General features: G+C 45.4%; 1 protein-coding gene across 1 annotated transcript; it reads left to right on the top strand.

Annotated features, from left to right (window-relative positions):
* The first annotated feature begins 1646 nt into the window (after nt 1-1646).
* hunk (hormonally up-regulated Neu-associated kinase) lies at nt 1647-12095 on the top strand. Its single transcript, XM_070983358.1, has 9 exons — nt 1647-2349; nt 5071-5363; nt 6182-6237; nt 6618-6753; nt 6863-6990; nt 7947-8073; nt 8197-8365; nt 8610-8772; nt 9743-12095. Exons 1-9 carry the CDS (start codon nt 2110-2112, stop codon nt 10489-10491), a joined length of 2061 nt encoding a protein of 686 aa, XP_070839459.1. The 5' UTR covers nt 1647-2109; the 3' UTR covers nt 10492-12095.
* The last annotated feature ends 4600 nt before the right edge of the window (nt 12096-16695 follow it).

Below are 16695 nucleotides of genomic sequence, written 5' to 3'. Positions count from 1 at the left end.
AGGCCCCCAAATTTAGCTTTGGCCCCCCACTGATGCCTGTTCCACCCATCCTCGGTGCACAGTGTAGGCCTGCCCACCCCAGTCATCTTCAAGTGCCCATCAGGTTTCTTACAGTACACACAGGTTTTGCCTACTCTTACCAATCAGTATCACAGAGCTAGAGCACCACATGACCCCAAATTTAAACACCAAATTTGAAGATTGATATTATACTTGCTTTTTCATTACGGTGAAATTTAAAGTGACAGAAATACAATGCCTGCCTTTTAAGTCAAAAAGTTATGAAACATTAGTGAAATAATCGCTTGTGTAGTGGTGTGATGCCCCTCAAATTTACCCCTCCATTATCTGTAAATTCACAGGTTACTTGCTTTAAGTTGTCATTTCAATAAATGTCTGGTGTCAGGACAATAGAAAAAGACTTTCAGTTAAATTTATGTAAGATTCACTCTTATCCTAAGCTGTATGACTGACTGACTGTATGTTCATGTAGTACAAAATAAGTCCAATAGGTGGTGGCATACTTGTACATTTGGTTCCATGTCTAGGTGTCTGACTAATGTCTAGAAAGCATGGTCCAGCAGGCAAGAGAAGTATATGTGCATGCGTTCATCTCACTCCTTCGAAGGATCCATATAAACAAAACAGAACGCACCTGCATATATAATTATATATTATTAAATCTGACACAGTAACAAGACAAACGACAGGCTCATAAATCAAGGCAGAGCTGACTCAACACTCCTCTGACACAGACTCAAAAACAATAACAAAAAAAAAAAAAAAAAAAAAACTTCACATGGGTAGCACTTATTGCAGGGTAATTCTATTGGATTTCATTATTATTATTATCCGGTGTTTCTGTTATTTTGTTCAGCCCCTGCAGGTCCACTGTATAGGAAAACATATTGTGAAATATAAATCATACTATTGACGGCAAATACAACAAGAAAAATACGTGTGCCTCAAACTGTTGCCCCTCCCTGCAGGTGTCCTCCTTTGAGTGATGAACACCATGTTAATTAGGGCAGTGAACACCTCAGTGAGCGATGGGGTAAATGCCTCTTTGTCTGCCAGTGGTTATTCTGGGGTACAACTATGTATTGCTGACAGAAGGCCAAGTTCAGCAACAACCAACAACACACTGAAAAGATGGCAGGGGCTAGATGATGGTGCGCCTTATATGAAACTGACCATTTATCCCACACAATATTTATTCCCGATCATTTATTGCCACTAGAAATGTACACCTGTATGCCGGCTTAGTTAAGGAATTGCGGGTGCACGGCACATGGTATGATCATTTGGGTCTTTTACGCACAGTTTTACGCAAATGACAATACAGTGAAGACGCAGACACCCAGAAATCCCGTTACAGGAATAAAAAAATAATGTAAATTTTTATACAGACAGTGCTGCTGTCTCGCTCTTCACGCTACAAACGTGTTCTTTGTTCATAGCCGTTTACAGTCTGAGAGTGCAGCATGAGAAACGGCGGAGCAGCGGTATCGGGTGGAGTCGTCCCCCTTGTTCTCACATGTGCTCCGCCCGCCTGCGCTGATTGGATTGAAAATCACCCCGACTACCACCATCGTGTGAGGGACTGTGCGTTTGTGTGTGTGTTTTTTTCACCCCTACACTAAGAAACGCCCACCCAGAGGAGCCGGTAAAGTCACTTCAAACTGAATAACACGCTGGCGGCGCGCATTCAGGAGACGCTCATGCATGGAGAGGGGACGCTGAGTAATTGCCTACCTCTGACTGAGTTGTTTTTTTTTAATCCTCACAAGTATTAAGACAGGTTGCGTCAGTAAATAACTTTCCATGATTGAGTTCGGCATTTTTTTCCTGTGTCATTCAAATCTAAGCTGATACACTAATCAAGACTTGTCTCGGAACCTGCTGAGTGCGCTCACTGGATGCTTTGGGTGAACAGGTGGCGCAAAGCTCCGCTTCCTTAATTTGTTATTAGGGGCGAGACGCAGGCAGACAGGAGTTTACGCACTTTACCGGACGCTAAGCATTTAATACCTGGCTTTAAGCTGGGCGAGGGGACGAGCCGCGTAGTTTTTCCCTTGTTAAAAAGAGACGTTCTGCAAGGGAGCTGTAATGCCAGTTGCGGACAGCGACATGGTCGTGGACAGCAGCCACGGCTTACACGAGGGTAAAATCCCAAGTAGCGCCGGGAGCGACAGCGTCCTCCCGGCCTCTCTATGCAGCCCCGCGGCGGACATCCTCAAGAACTTTTACCACACCAAGCGGGTCGGGAACTATCTGATCGGGAGGAAGCTGGGAGAAGGATCGTTCGCCAAAGTTAGAGAAGGTCTCCACGCGCTGACGGGGGAAAAGGTGAGCGGGCTGTCACAGTGGAAAAAGCAACAGGCTTTGGGAAAATGTGTGTATCGTGATTGTATTTTTGGTGGCGTATTTTAAATGCATCTCGTGATCATAATTCATGTAGCCCTCGTGGGTTCTTGCACGTGTAAACCAGAAACTTTTGAAGGAAAATGGCTCTGACTGTAAGACGCCTGTAGTTTTCTCTGTTTTAACATCTAAAAATAATGAGTGGCATGCAGCAAGGGGTCTGATATGGTTTTGGATTTCATGTCAGTGGACAGGGTCAGCTGTCACTTGCCTGCATGTGAACCAGGGAAAACTCCTCACCTCTTTCTTAGCCATACATTGTGATTGTACAACGTGCCGGTGAAATCAGCCTCTCTGAGAAAGTGATAAGCCTTGTTTGCAAAGGGAAACCTTGCTAATGAGCTCATGCGGCACCACCAGCTGTTTGAACTCAGCTACGAGCTCAGCAGGGCTTGTTTTCTGGCCAAGCTCGAGTGAGAATATTTACTGTGCGTGAGACAGAAAGAGACGCCTGTCCTTCTCTGTGCTGGACACTGCGTTTTGTGGCTTCTCTGCGCCTCCTGCTTTGTTTGCTGGCTGTGGTGATCTCACCGCTGCTGGGCGCGCAAGCCTGTGATAGGGACAGAGGGGGATATTGGCCGGCCTATGAGCGGCCAGAGCTGCTACTTGCATATGAAATCATGTCGTTGATAAACGAGCTCCAGCCTCATTATGATTCCGCCAGCGCAGGGCTTTGATATGTGCTGCCGTTGGCCACTGGTTGCCTTTGTCTCTCCAGGCTTTTTTGAAGAGCTGCCAGGACATTTGCATATTAGAAAACAAGTACGTCCTCTTCCTTATGTGTTCCTACATGTTGACCCATGTCTGTTTGTGGACGCATAAAAACAGATTGTGTGCCAGTGTATTTAATAATTTGCATCTTGAAGATTAACTCATCTTGTGCCCCCTCCCCTATCCTTCCCATTCTCTGACAGTGAGGAGAAAAAGAAAGCGCTCCTCTCCGCTTCCCTCACTCTCTTTGTTGAGGATGATGCAAACACTGGCAATCACACAACCAAGCATCACATGCTCCCCCCCCCCCCCCCTCTCATTCAGTGGAATACAGGGTCCAACAGGCGCTGGAGGGAAGCGGAGGGCAGCGAGTTTATTCAAGCAAGAGGGGAATCAGGGGGAAAGGAAACACGGGAGGACTCCCTGATCCTTTTTTAGCATCACTAGAAAGTCCTTGTGGATACAGGGATGAGAGGATGGGTGTGTGTGTTTACAGGCAGGGGGTATGAAAGTGAGGAGAGGTGAGGGATGGTGCTGTCATGGTCAGGGGGCTGGGGAGGTCATATCCATGTGTTTTTGATGTCTGTAACCCACTTTCCCTCCGTAGTCCCCGACCTCCCCCCCATTTCTGTCTGAGGGGCGCCTGATAAACAACTGAATCCCCCAGAAGCCCCCTGGCTGGGCGCACCCCTCCCCCTCTATATACCCGACACCCCCTCATATAGACTAGCCTACTGTAAATACAGTGCCCCATCCCCCCTACATACCCCGCACCCCTTCTCTTATCCACTCTGCCTGGCGTAAACATGGGCCATCTATTACTGTATTGTGACAGCTTAACACACACACACACACACACACACACACACACACACACACACACACACACACACACACACACACAAGCACACAGCCAGGTTTAATTAGCAGCCGTAAAAAAGGTTTTCAGAGGTGAATCAATTATCAGAGATGAAAGGACGAAAGTAAAAAAGAAAGACAAGCTGAAGGACAGAAGAAAGAGAGGACACACACATGCATACACAACCACTTTGGCCCTCGCCATTTCATTAATGGATATGGTGATTTGTTCCACTGGTCGTGCCTTTCCATGTCTGTGGGTTCTCCTTGAGATGATTTGCTGTGTATGGCAGCCACGCTCTTGAACCCAGTCTAGACGAGCTACAAGGAGACGCGGGCAAAGGATGAAATACAGTAGATGGGTCCGTTATTGAATGTAATTAGCTCCAGAGAGAAGTAAAGTGTTTGTCATAAAGGTAAAGGACACGTTCTGAGGCTTTTTATGAGGAGACATCTTCTCCAAGGAGAAAACAAGGGCAGAGGGACACAGACAGAGGATACTGGGATGAGGAGTTAAAGGGAAAAAAAAACTTCTGACTGGGAATCTGTACTCCTCTGTCTGTTGATTCTGAAAATGAGCAGACCCTTCCTCAGTCCCATTTCCACATTTGTCGCCACCCCTCACGTGTGTTTAGCTGCTGTTAAACCCTGTAACAAATGGGGGAATATTAAATGTCCATTTGGCCTCGGCGCCTCCTCAACAGATAGGGTAACATTTGCTTTTCCCCCAGTTTATGATGGTTCAGTAACCCCTCCAACACACATACACACACACACACCTCCCCCCCTGCACCCTCAGGGCCCTATAGCGCCTGGGTCGCCCCACATAGGGAGCAGCTGTGAGGGAGAGGTCAGTGTCGAGTTATATACCCTGCAAAGGAGACGGAGTAGCTTTTCACCTGTTACACTACAACTCTGAAATTCTCCAAGACACAGCAGTGCACTGGTGCTCTATTCTTCATGGGTGTTATTCAAAATATCATACGGCGCGAGCTTTACGAGACAAACTTTAGCCGCCAAGTCAATGCTTTGTTTAAAATAACACCGTCACCTCACCCTCTGTCTCAATTTCTCTAGGTGGCGGTGAAGGTGATCGACAAGCGGAAGGCCAAGAAGGACTCGTATGTGACCAAGAACCTGCGGCGGGAGGGCCACATCCAGCAGATGATCCGCCACCCCAACATCACGCAGCTGCTGGACATTCTGGAGACGGAGAACAGCTACTACCTGGTGATGGAGCTGTGCCCCGGCGGCAACCTCATGAACCGCATCTACGACAAGAAACGCCTGGATGAGAGGGAGACTCAGAAATACATCCGGCAGTTGGTGCTGGCCGTCGAGCACCTGCACAGGGCGGGTGTAGTGCACAGGTGAAATAACAATTAAAATGTGTAAACGCTTAAAATAAGGCAGACACATGCAGAGAGGAAAGGTGTAAATGACTCAGAAAATATTGACAGTTTGCCATCCATAGCTCAGAGAGCTTTTGTGCTGTTAATGGGTTAAAGCTGACTTTAAGATCTCTGAGTCAGACATGATCCTCTTTCTTTAAGTGTGGGTTAAGTCCTTGTTGTGCACATTACTGTTAATCCACAAATATCCATATCTGTCCGCTCAGTAACCGCACCGCCACGCTTTAAGAGGTTTCCAAGAGAGCTACTAAGAATTTCTTGAATAAAGTAATTACGGTTAAATGAAAAAAAAAAAGAAAAAAGATTTATACAAGAGCTGGATTTCCATACACTCTGCACAGATATTATTCACTGGAGCATTACATCTTATGATAAAATGTTTTGAATTGATTTAGGGAAACCAACACATAAACCGCATCTCTAAATCAAATTTCAGATAGAAATTTCACAAAGCGCTTCCCAGGAATTTAATTATTTGTCGCTGAGAGCCTGGGAACTAAATTTCTATCGTGGCAAGATGGCCTAAGCAGATAACTGTATAACAGGATTTCTAAGACTGAGGAGGGACACGGACGCACACAATAGACCCTGAAAAATCAGCCAGCGTGACCCATATTGGGAGGGGTATTTGTGTATGTGTTGGGGCTGGCGGCGGGGGGCTGACCTCTGCCGCTTGTGCATTGTATGATGATCGCGGTTCAGATAAGTTATCTAACATAAACTCTGACCCTGTGCGGGCATTTACACCCTCTTATTTTTTTTCTCTTGTTCAACAGGGACCTGAAGATAGAGAACCTCCTGTTGGACGAGCAGGACAACATAAAGCTCATAGGTAACACACCTCAGATATCTGTTTCATTTCCCTGTTCTGTCCAAAGCTGAACAATAAATTCATTCATGAGTACAAAAAAATCCAAAGAACAAGACTAATGTTCCAGTGGTTAGTAATAAAAGAAGGCTGTAACTGTAGAGTAGAAATACAAAGATTGTCTCAGTTGGAGTGGGACATGCAGAGTGTCACAGTGTCCCACATGTGGTGAAGCGTTAAGGGCAATTAAATGTCCTGTTAAAACCCTTACAAGCTCTCACCATAGTGCTAATCTGCTTCTGTGTGTGTGTGTGACGCTGTGACGAGGCGACTCGTTTAACAGTGAGCTGAAAAGACAGTAATAAACCCAGGAACAACACTCACCCGCCTCTTTTGTCCCTCAGATTTTGGCCTCAGTAACTGCGCCGGCATCTTGGGATACTCGGACCCATTCAGCACCCAGTGTGGAAGCCCGGCCTATGCCGCCCCAGAGCTGCTGTCCAGGAAGAAGTACGGGCCGAAGGTGGATGTCTGGTCCATGTGAGTGTATTCTCCTCTTTCACAAAATTAATCAGTTAAATATCGACTTATCTAAATGTGTTGTTTCATGAGTGCGCACAGAGCTGAAGTGTGTATTTTGATCCCGCAGTGGTGTGAACATGTATGCGATGTTGACTGGAACCCTCCCGTTCACCGTGGAGCCCTTCAGTCTGCGAGCCCTGCACCAGAAGATGGTGGACAAGGAGATGAACCCTCTACCTCCCTCACTCTCCACAGGTAAATACTGAGAGCACGCATGCACGCCCGTGTGCACAGCGCTTCTTTTGTGCTGAAGAAAAAACGAATCCATAAACACTTATAAATGCAATGAAAACTTGCGTTGTCTGCCAAGAGACACAAGACACTGTAGTTAGAATTTATAAATAACAAACTAACCCAAGCGTAACTTCAAGACAATTTTGAAAAAAATCCAAACAACATGTGAGAGGAGTGTGTGCAAACCAAACTGCCATTGTAATTGTTCATAATTATTGGCAGGCTTAATGTAACCTAAGTAAGTAATTGTAAGTCATTGGCACTGCATCAAAAAGATTTTGTACCTCAGAGTACTTTCAGAGAAGCTGCGGCACAACGTTGTTTTTTTTTTAGCAAAATAAATAATAGACCTCCTAATCATTAATTGTAGTTATTATATATAAGGAGAATTGGTCAGTTTGCAGAGGCAATTGTAGTGGAGCATTGCTGTTCAGTGAAACAACATGAGGATTTGAAGACAAAAAGACAGGTGTGTATGCAGGTGGCTTCAAGTAGTGGCATTCATACCTGAGATGCTTCTCCTCTGCGTGGCAAAACTGTGTCACTCTCTAATATGCAAAGTAAGGGCTGGATTAATATGGTTATGTAAGAAACTATTAATCAAGGTAATGACACGGATGTGTCATCTTATCTGTCTTATCAACTAATGACATGAAAGCCGATGAGTAGTATAAGGGCCAATTTGTGGTCAAGGGATTGTGTAACTGGCGTCTCTGCTCCAGCTACTCATCGGAAACGGCTGCGAGCGGCGTGCTAGGTGGTAGAGAAGTGACGCTGTATTTAATGTTCATGCCCAGGGTTCTGAAGAAAATATGCCATGTTGGACCATGTTTCAGTAGCGGAAAACATTCCTCTCCATGCAGAGTCGAGCGTCGTTGGCAGCCTGTGAATATTTGTTCTTCTCTCTCCCGTCTCAGCTGCCATCTGCCTTCTGAAGAAGCTTCTTGAGCCAGATCCCAACAAGCGTCCTAACATCCATCAGGTGATGGCCGATTCCTGGCTACAGCTGGCCAACAAGAACACAGGGGCACCGTACCTCAACAGGTACCCGCACATATTTTCAATGCTTTGAGTTTTCATTTTGCAGCAGCGTGTTATTTATTTTTGGCTATTTGTTTTCTGAATGTTAAGCATCATAAAGCATCAATTTTCTCTTTCTGTGTTAAGGATCCATATCGAGGAAATCAACCACATGGTGTTGCTGCATATGACAGAGAAGATGAGCTACAAGCACAGTGAGGTGCTGAGCGCCGTCCTCACCAACCGCGCCTGCCACACTCTGGCTGTCTACTTCCTCCTCAACAAGAAAATGAAGAGGCTCTCTAAAGAGTACAGGGTAAAGAGATCCTAGTTAATACCTGCCCCATGCCATTTTCAAGAACAGAGGCTTAAGAAAACAATCTCCAACGCAAAACACACTCTACATGAAATTCCAAAGTGTTTCTAAATGCCACCTTACAGTTGCATGCACGCAGAAAAGGTTACAAGGGAGCAGGAGGTGGCATATCCGGTTACACAACATCAGGTTTGTGAAATGTTACGAGTTGTCGTAATGGACGGTTTGTTGTTTGTGTATTTAGGAGATGCAGTTCCAGGAGAAAAAGAAAGGAGAGAAGCAGAAAAGTGAATACTTCCAGACCCAGTGGAGGAAGCACGTGGACAAGCTCACCATTCCCCCCAAACAGACGCCCGTCTACCTGGCTGTTAGCAAGGGGCCGAGCAAGGAGAAGAAGCACAGAACAGGTGAGGAGTGATGCGGTGCAGCTGAAAACATTTGTGCACATGCATGAAAAAAACAAGATACTGTACATTTGTTTGGAAAAAGTGCCGCTGTATTTACTTTATTTACCTTTATCTATACAGGGTAGGTTGACTGAGCATGCATGTTCTTGTACGGCTACGACCTGTTTCATACATACATAGTTACCCAGTCATCCGACGGTCCATCCACTCCCTCCTTCCATCCTTCCATCCTTCCATTGTTTGTCTGTCCATCCATCCAACCACTCACTCATCCATCCATCCATCCATCCATCCATCCATCCATCCATCCATCCATCCATCCATCCATCCATCCATCCATCCATCCATCCACCTGAGAGGAAACATCCTGGATAAGTTGCCAGTCAATTGTAGGGCGATTTTTTTCAAAGTTAATTTACCTGTTGACAGTCAGATGAAATGAAAGGGAATGCATTGTGCAAAGGTAATATATAATATGGAATTAAACTGAATGAATCCAGTAACACAGCAGCATTAATTGAATTCAGTAGGCTTGGAATTTTTAAGAGTAATAGGTGGTTAGAGAATGCCAGATCACACTCGTTAATAAGAGCTAACAAGTGTCAAACAAGGACCTGGGGGCAAAGCTGAGGCCCTAATCTCCTTTTCCTCTTGTTATTTACCTTTAAGCGGTAGAGTGAAACTAGGCTTTTTCAGATCCAGCATGTCAGAACAGGCTGTTCTTCACAAGGTTAAGATCAGGACAGAATATTCTTAGACCTGCTTGTTACCTGCTCTTGTGCAATAATGTCTGTTAGAAGTATGTCCTGTTGACACAAGGGACACTCAGCCACAAGTATTCAGCTCTCAGACTTTCATTTAGTTGTATCTGCAGGACATTGAGCAAAAACTAATATTCCAAATATTTGTTTGACAAACATGAAAATACAGTATTTCAGAAATGTTAAAATGCTTCTCATTTCCTCCTCAGGTCTGTTGCGTGCCATAACTGGAGGCCATCGTAATTCACCCCTCGCACCGCCCGGCACCGTCGCTTCTTCTTCTATGGAGTATCTAGAGATCCATCCTCTCTTTCACAACACCCCTCAACAACGCAGGCGCTTGGCCACTCTCCCACAAGTCAATACAAGCCCTGAACACAACATACCCGCTCCACCAGCACCGTCACCGATCGGCATGCACTCTTTTGGCTCCCTCTCCAAAGCCGAGCAAATTGAAGACACCCCGGCCTCGCCCTGGTACAAGCTGACCAACGGGACTCTGTCCCCACCCCGCCATGTCTCTGCCTTCCAACCCGACTCCTCTTACTTGAAGAAGGCCACGATCCCCAGTCCCCCTGTCCTCATCGTCAACCCGCAGCCTAAGAAGAGTATCTCGTCAGATTGGTGTGGCTCTTCTGATACCAGCGGCAGCCCCCCCAGCACCGTAGGAAGCCCCCCAGGCAGCTCAGCATTCAGCCCTCCAAAGTCCGCCTTCAGTCCCCTCAACCCCACCTCTGCATTCAGTCCTCCTTCCAACAGCAGCAGCAGTGATCCCGACAGCCCGACGCACCGCAGCAAGTTTCCCTCTATGGGAATCGGACAGATCCTAAAGAAGAAGGTCCAGCTGCAGCCGTTCTCCTTCCGGCCGGAACAGGTCGTCGAGGAAGTGGTGTCCCCGCCTCCCTACCCCATGCAGACACTCCTCTGTGCTTCAGGTGCACTGAAGACCCTCTGCTGAGGGACACAAGACGAAAGAAAACGAACGTAAGACAGACTGAACTCAAGGCCCCTCTCAACAGTTTGTTGAAGTTGGAGTGGTCTTCCAGAGCGGCCTTCTGAACTGTTCCTTTATTGCGACTGAGCCACTTTTCGTGACGGAAAGAAAAAAGAAGGGGTTGAAAAATGTTTTATCTCTCGTTATCGCTCTCATTATGTAATAAGAGGTGGTGACGCTGAGAAGATGAGATTTGAAACAGATCCCTGAGGGATGACTAAACCTCGCCGTGTCCTAGATACAGAGTGGACATGGGACTTCATGTAATATGGGCCTTGCCAACAAGGTGTACACACACATGCACACGCATACACATAAAACACTGTATTATACACTGAGCTAGAGATACTCTCTTATGTAATATTGCTGTAACTGGTTACTAATTGAGCCGCAAACTGATTCACACCAGCTAACAGACCCCGACCCTAACCCCGATTACATGTATAAATGTTTTGTCTCTGTGAAAACTCTCTAACAAACCCGCTGACTTCCAGCCAGCTGGCACTGTCTCCTCAATGCTGACTGGATGTAGAACCTCACTGCACTATTCTTAAAAACCAAAACCCATAGTAACAATGGCGTTTACCATCTTTTACCTCACTGCATTATTCATACATTAATGTATAACAGCAGTAGACTGTGGCATGCTCACGTGGATCTTGCCACGGTGTTGCAGTGTCTGAGAGATAGTGCCATTAGAGTCAACACACTGAAACAGAGGTAGGTACTAAGAGTAGAGTCATACTCTCACTTTTTACAGTCATACTCTCACTTTTTATAGTATTCTCAAACTATCACTCAACACTGGTAATAATTCACAACTATAACTTTTTCTATACAAGTGTTACATCACCTCTACGACCCACAGGGAAACTCTAAAACTGTCTTTTAGTGATGACTCTCTCACAGGAGGATATGCTTGTTCATAGTCAGTTTTGAAAAAAAAGAAAGACAAGAAAAAAAAAAAAAAAGATAAAAATAGAGCATCAAAAGCCTTATGAAACTGATCAACCTCGCCAGTGGCTGAGGATCTGAAAGTGGGAAGAACTGCTACTAGGATCACGTAACATCCATGAATATAATTCACTTCCTTTTGTCTTAATGCTGTAGTCTGTGCAATAGTCTTAAGTGTTAACTGCAATGACGAGTTTTTGCCAAGAGCTCTCTGAGAGTGATGTGAAAATTGTGCTTGTAAATAACGGTACGACTCCTGTGTTCCTGTCACTTCTGTACGAAGGGATTCTATAATGTTGGTTGGCATTTTCACATGTCGGTGGCTTCATAAAACGATTTGACTCTACGAAAAGGCTTCCACGTGCACACGAGGCTTCTCACTGTTAAGGTACTGTAGAATCTCTTCCTGTCCAAATGAAAAGTTGCATGCAATGTTTCACGAGTCGAACTGTACCGTCAACATTTGAAGATTACGTCTTTGTACCTTTTTTCCGGTTGATACTGAGATTGCTACAGACTCGGGGGTTCTTTTGTAAGATTTTTTAATGGACGGTTTTGTTTGAGTGTCAAGAGATTTCTATGCTGTATAAAGTATTTTAAATATTTATACTGAATCCATTATGTGTCTGTCTGGTCTTTCAAATGCACCTGCTTTAACTGTCTGGTTTCATTTGTACACACATGCCAATATACTTAAAAAATCTATAATTCATGCACTTAAATTATTTTAATTACACAAGAAACTCCACAAAAAAAATCCGTAGAATCCAACATCCTTGGAAATTTATGTATAATTTACAGAGAACTAGGAGCCAGAGGCATATGATTCTTTCCTAAAGCTCCCGTCCCCTGGAGGACTTAATGAAGATTGGCTTCTCCGCTGTGGAAGGGTCTCTTGCTTTACAACCTCAATGTGCCACTTGTCTCACGTACCATATGCATTTCCCACGGGACACCTGTGGTGGGTAAAAAAAGAAAAACGCGCCCTTGCAACAGCTGAAGGATCCTGAGAACTGACACATGCGCACACATTATTACATCCCCTCCCTCTTCACACACACACACACAGTAGACACTAATCTACTCAGCTGTGGCCCCCACATCCCCATCATAAACCTCTTTGGGTGACACTGCCCTGACGAGACAAAGAAGGGGGATCACCAGAGCTCTGAGACAAACATACACGGCACAACACAAACAGGGCCGTCCGATTAAATCGGCGTGGCTAAGCTGATAAAAGCCGAGGGGCAAGAGTGGCTCTAAAATGCATTAGAGCCGGAGCCTTTTGTTTATCAAAGACAGGCGGACAGTTAGTCAAAACTCCCTGGGCGGTCCAGTGAGACAAACAGGCTGCGGCCATGAATACTGTGGCTTAATCGCAGCGCTGAGCGAAAGGGGTGTGCACCGCAGGGCATGTACAGGTAATACCTGTACTTAAGTGCTGCTCTAGTGACACCTGTAGTAGGTGTGTACACACTGGCACGAACACACACACAAAATATTAACAAGCAGCAGAGTGGAGCTGGCAGGCAGCCTCCTCTTGTGACTGTGTTTTAAGAGCCATAGCCGTCAGGTGAGGGATAATGATGGGAAGTAACTAATTTGCAGTAGAAAATTACTCAGCGACAATTCTTATAATCAATCGAAGTAATTTCTCAAGCAACAGCGCAAAGCAACTTTGATAAGTCACCTTATAGGCGCTGTGAAACTGCGATAGGTGTTTTCGCTGCTTTTGCACATTTTATAGATTCAATTATTAATGGCAAAAAGTAACAGACAGATGAATAAATAATGAAAATATAAGAAAAAGTAAGTTGCGGCATAAAACTGCCTTTTGGTGGATTCTGAATGCGGAGGCAAGTTGTTAATCTACTCTAATCTCAGGAAGCATTAAAGGAAGAAATCCAGAGTGATAAAATAAAGAGAGGAAAAAAATCATTTTCCTTGACACACAGATTATTTCCACGTTAATCTTTGTGTAAACCGGTCGTGACAATGAGGAGTCTGTGGTAGACAAACATCCACCCCCACCATTCAAAATAAGAGCATATTTCTTATAATAATCATACTCTGGAAGTTTTAATGTGAATTGTGAAAAATTACAGTTACGACATCAGATTTCTCCAGAAATGACATCAAATTAGGAGGTTTTATAAAGAAGCCATACATCTTGACACACACATTAAAACAAGAGAGAATCTGTCTCTTTTCCAGACCTGATAACCTGAGTGATGGCATTCATGCATCCAGCAGTGACGGGTTCATTACCTGTTTTTGACCATAAAAAAATCCTGCTTTAACACTGAAATCACTTTTAACATGAGGCCAAACTGACCACTTACTGTACAGCAGGACTTTACTTCTGTCAATCTGTTCAGGCTTAGATCCTGATGACACTAATCCTGTTTTCAGCCCCCTTCTCGTCACATATATGCACACACACACTCACACCGGGGTGTCACTGGCAACGGGACGAGCCTTTGTGTCTGAGAAAAACAGGCGATTAACCTGCTACACAGTGATGAACGCTAGGGACTTGCCTGCCCGCCCACACACACACACACACACACACACACACACACACACACACACACACACACACACACACACACACAAACACGCACAAACAACCAGAGTATCCTGGTTCAACCTCACAGTCCAGCACTGCCTTCCTCAGCGCATGCAGAGGACGAGGAGGAGAGAGTGAGAGACGACCTGGCGGACACCGGCACACACAAAGATGTGGGGGGAAATAAACAAGCAGATGTTTCTAATGAGGTAGGAGGCTTTGAGCACTCAGAGGGGATTTGGGTTATTCCATCAGACAAGTCTGCGACTGGCCGACTATCCAGTTTGATCACAGACAGATGAAGGTGATTAATGAAACGAGGAGACTGTGGCTTATCAAAGATGTGACGCTTTCGCCCCAGAGGTACAGTCCATTAAGCAAACAAACAAACAAGAAAAACTGGGCTAAGTTTCCCAGCTTCTCTCGACACCAAGATCATCTTACACCCACTGATTCCCGGGATTAGTTTGGGAAACGTAACCCCCCCAGATGAAGGGGTTCACAAACTGACCTGTCGTCTAGTCTGTCCGATACGAGGTCAGGGTTGAGACCAGACCGTCTTATTGACTCTAGGTCTAAAAAGAAGATTCTGGTGAAGCATATGTCAAGTTTTCAGATGTTTTGTTTACATTATTTTTGTCACCTTTTCAATAGAAATATGGATGTAAATGATTAATGGATAGTAATGAATGCAATGGAGTAAACATTTGCACTTTATATAATCTTTTGAATATATTGGGATAGAATTTATATAAAGGACATAAATGTTATATTTAAATATGAATAAATGTGGCTGTTGTAAAACACACAGACCTGAGGTTTGGACAGCGCTCTGGAAAACGAAGAGTTAAAGCAGGAATTGGTCATAAACAGCTATGAGCAACTGGTGGGGTGTGGTTCTTTTGTCAGGGGGAAACCAAATATTGTGATGGGAAGGCGAAAAAAAAAAGCAATTAAATGAAAGAAACGAGGGCTGATTGAAATTGTACAATTTCCACCTTTTAACTGACAAAACCCCAGACACACACACATCTCAGAATGTACCAGGTGCCAGAAAAGAAAAAAAAAATCGCCTTCCTCCTTGCTCACTTTTATTACAGAACCAGAAATGGCACCGAATGTGAGTCTGTTAAACCCCTCAAACAGAAACATTTTCCTCCTCACAATCCAATCCTTTTCATTTCACAGGAAAAAAACAAACAGATTTTGGAAGTTGGCACACAGGTGGCACTCCTTGAGATATTTTTTCTCTCAAAAACAAGATCAGAAATTCAATCAAAGAGCAGAGCTCAGCCAATCGGATTTCAGTGTCTGTGGCAACAGCAGCATCAGCTCCAGCAGCCATTGGTCCGATGTTTCACGCAGGGAAGGCTGTAATTGGCTGACGCCGTGCCGAGGCTTCATTGCCTCCATGGCAACATTGCTTCCTTATTGCTTAGGGAAGGTGAAAAGGAGGGAAAGAGGGGAGGCGACTTTCTCTCAGACACTACCTCTGCATTATTCATCCTTTGTCCCCGAGTGCTTGCAGGATGTGTGTAGATGTACTGACTGATGTGTGTGTGTGTTTGTGTATGTGTTTCTATGTTGGTCTTGGCTCGGGTGCTGGTGATTGGTTGAGGCTCACGGGGTGAATGGGGTGAAACCTGTGCAATAATTGCACTCAGTAGTGCAATGCATCCAGCAACACTGCGTCTATATATAAAACAGCAAATGAGTTCAGAGGCCACTTGGCGAGCCGCCCGCTCCAAACTGGCCTTAAGCTTCATTAGTCTGAATGGAACAGGGAGGTTTTCCCAAAAATAAGTCTGTTACAAGGCTTAACAGAACACATCTGGACAGTGGACTGGCCGGCCAGCTTGCGTCACCCGCTGTCAGCGCCGGATGCATGCAGGCACCTCTAAAAGCGGGGACTGAATAAGGACAACAACACCACCCACCACCAGAAACAACAAAAACCACGCGGCTTGTTTGTTGTTGTTTTGACTTTTTTTTCCCAGCAGTTGAGGGAGGGGAGAATCGGGGGGGGGGGGGAGAAAGAGGGGCAAGGGTGGGGTGAGCAGTGAGAAAAACATCACACAGAGATTAGGGTGGGGGTTCATTCAGGACTCCTCCCCCGTGTATGCGTCTGAGCGCGAGCGGGGGACGGCGTCTGTTGACAGGCATGCCGGCCAGCAAGCTGGCTGGCTGTTCCTCCGGCTGTGAGCGCGATGACGAGATGGCAACAGGCACTCAGCATAGCACGTGCTCTCAGTTGCCATCGCAACCTGCCCTTGGATACAGCGTGCTGGTTGGCCGTTTCTAACTGTTGTTGTGCTGTGAGGCTGATGAAACCTCGTGGATGAGGGAGGGCGAGTGCTACAGCATGCAGCCGCTTTCCCGCCATGGTAGAAAGTGTTGCTAGGCACATTAGAGGTCAGTCAGTAAACAAACACTCAGCCTTTCATATATAATTAACGTCCCCCCCCCACCTCCTCAACCCCAAGCACCTTAAACTTGCTGTTTAACTCTTAAATCCAAGAGATACTTCTAATTAGAGCCAAAGCAGGATGAGCCACTGATCCTCAACGATCTGACTGCACGAAGTCAACCAAAAAGAAACATTTAAAAAGATTATCCCCACAGTTTAACATTGTCGTATTCAGTTT

Source organism: Chaetodon trifascialis, chromosome 16 (assembly GCF_039877785.1).
Source record: "Chaetodon trifascialis isolate fChaTrf1 chromosome 16, fChaTrf1.hap1, whole genome shotgun sequence".
Classification (NCBI taxonomy): domain Eukaryota; kingdom Metazoa; phylum Chordata; class Actinopteri; order Chaetodontiformes; family Chaetodontidae; genus Chaetodon; species Chaetodon trifascialis.
The sequence above is the reverse complement of the archived record's forward strand: the minus strand, read 5'-3'. Positions and strand labels throughout refer to the sequence as shown.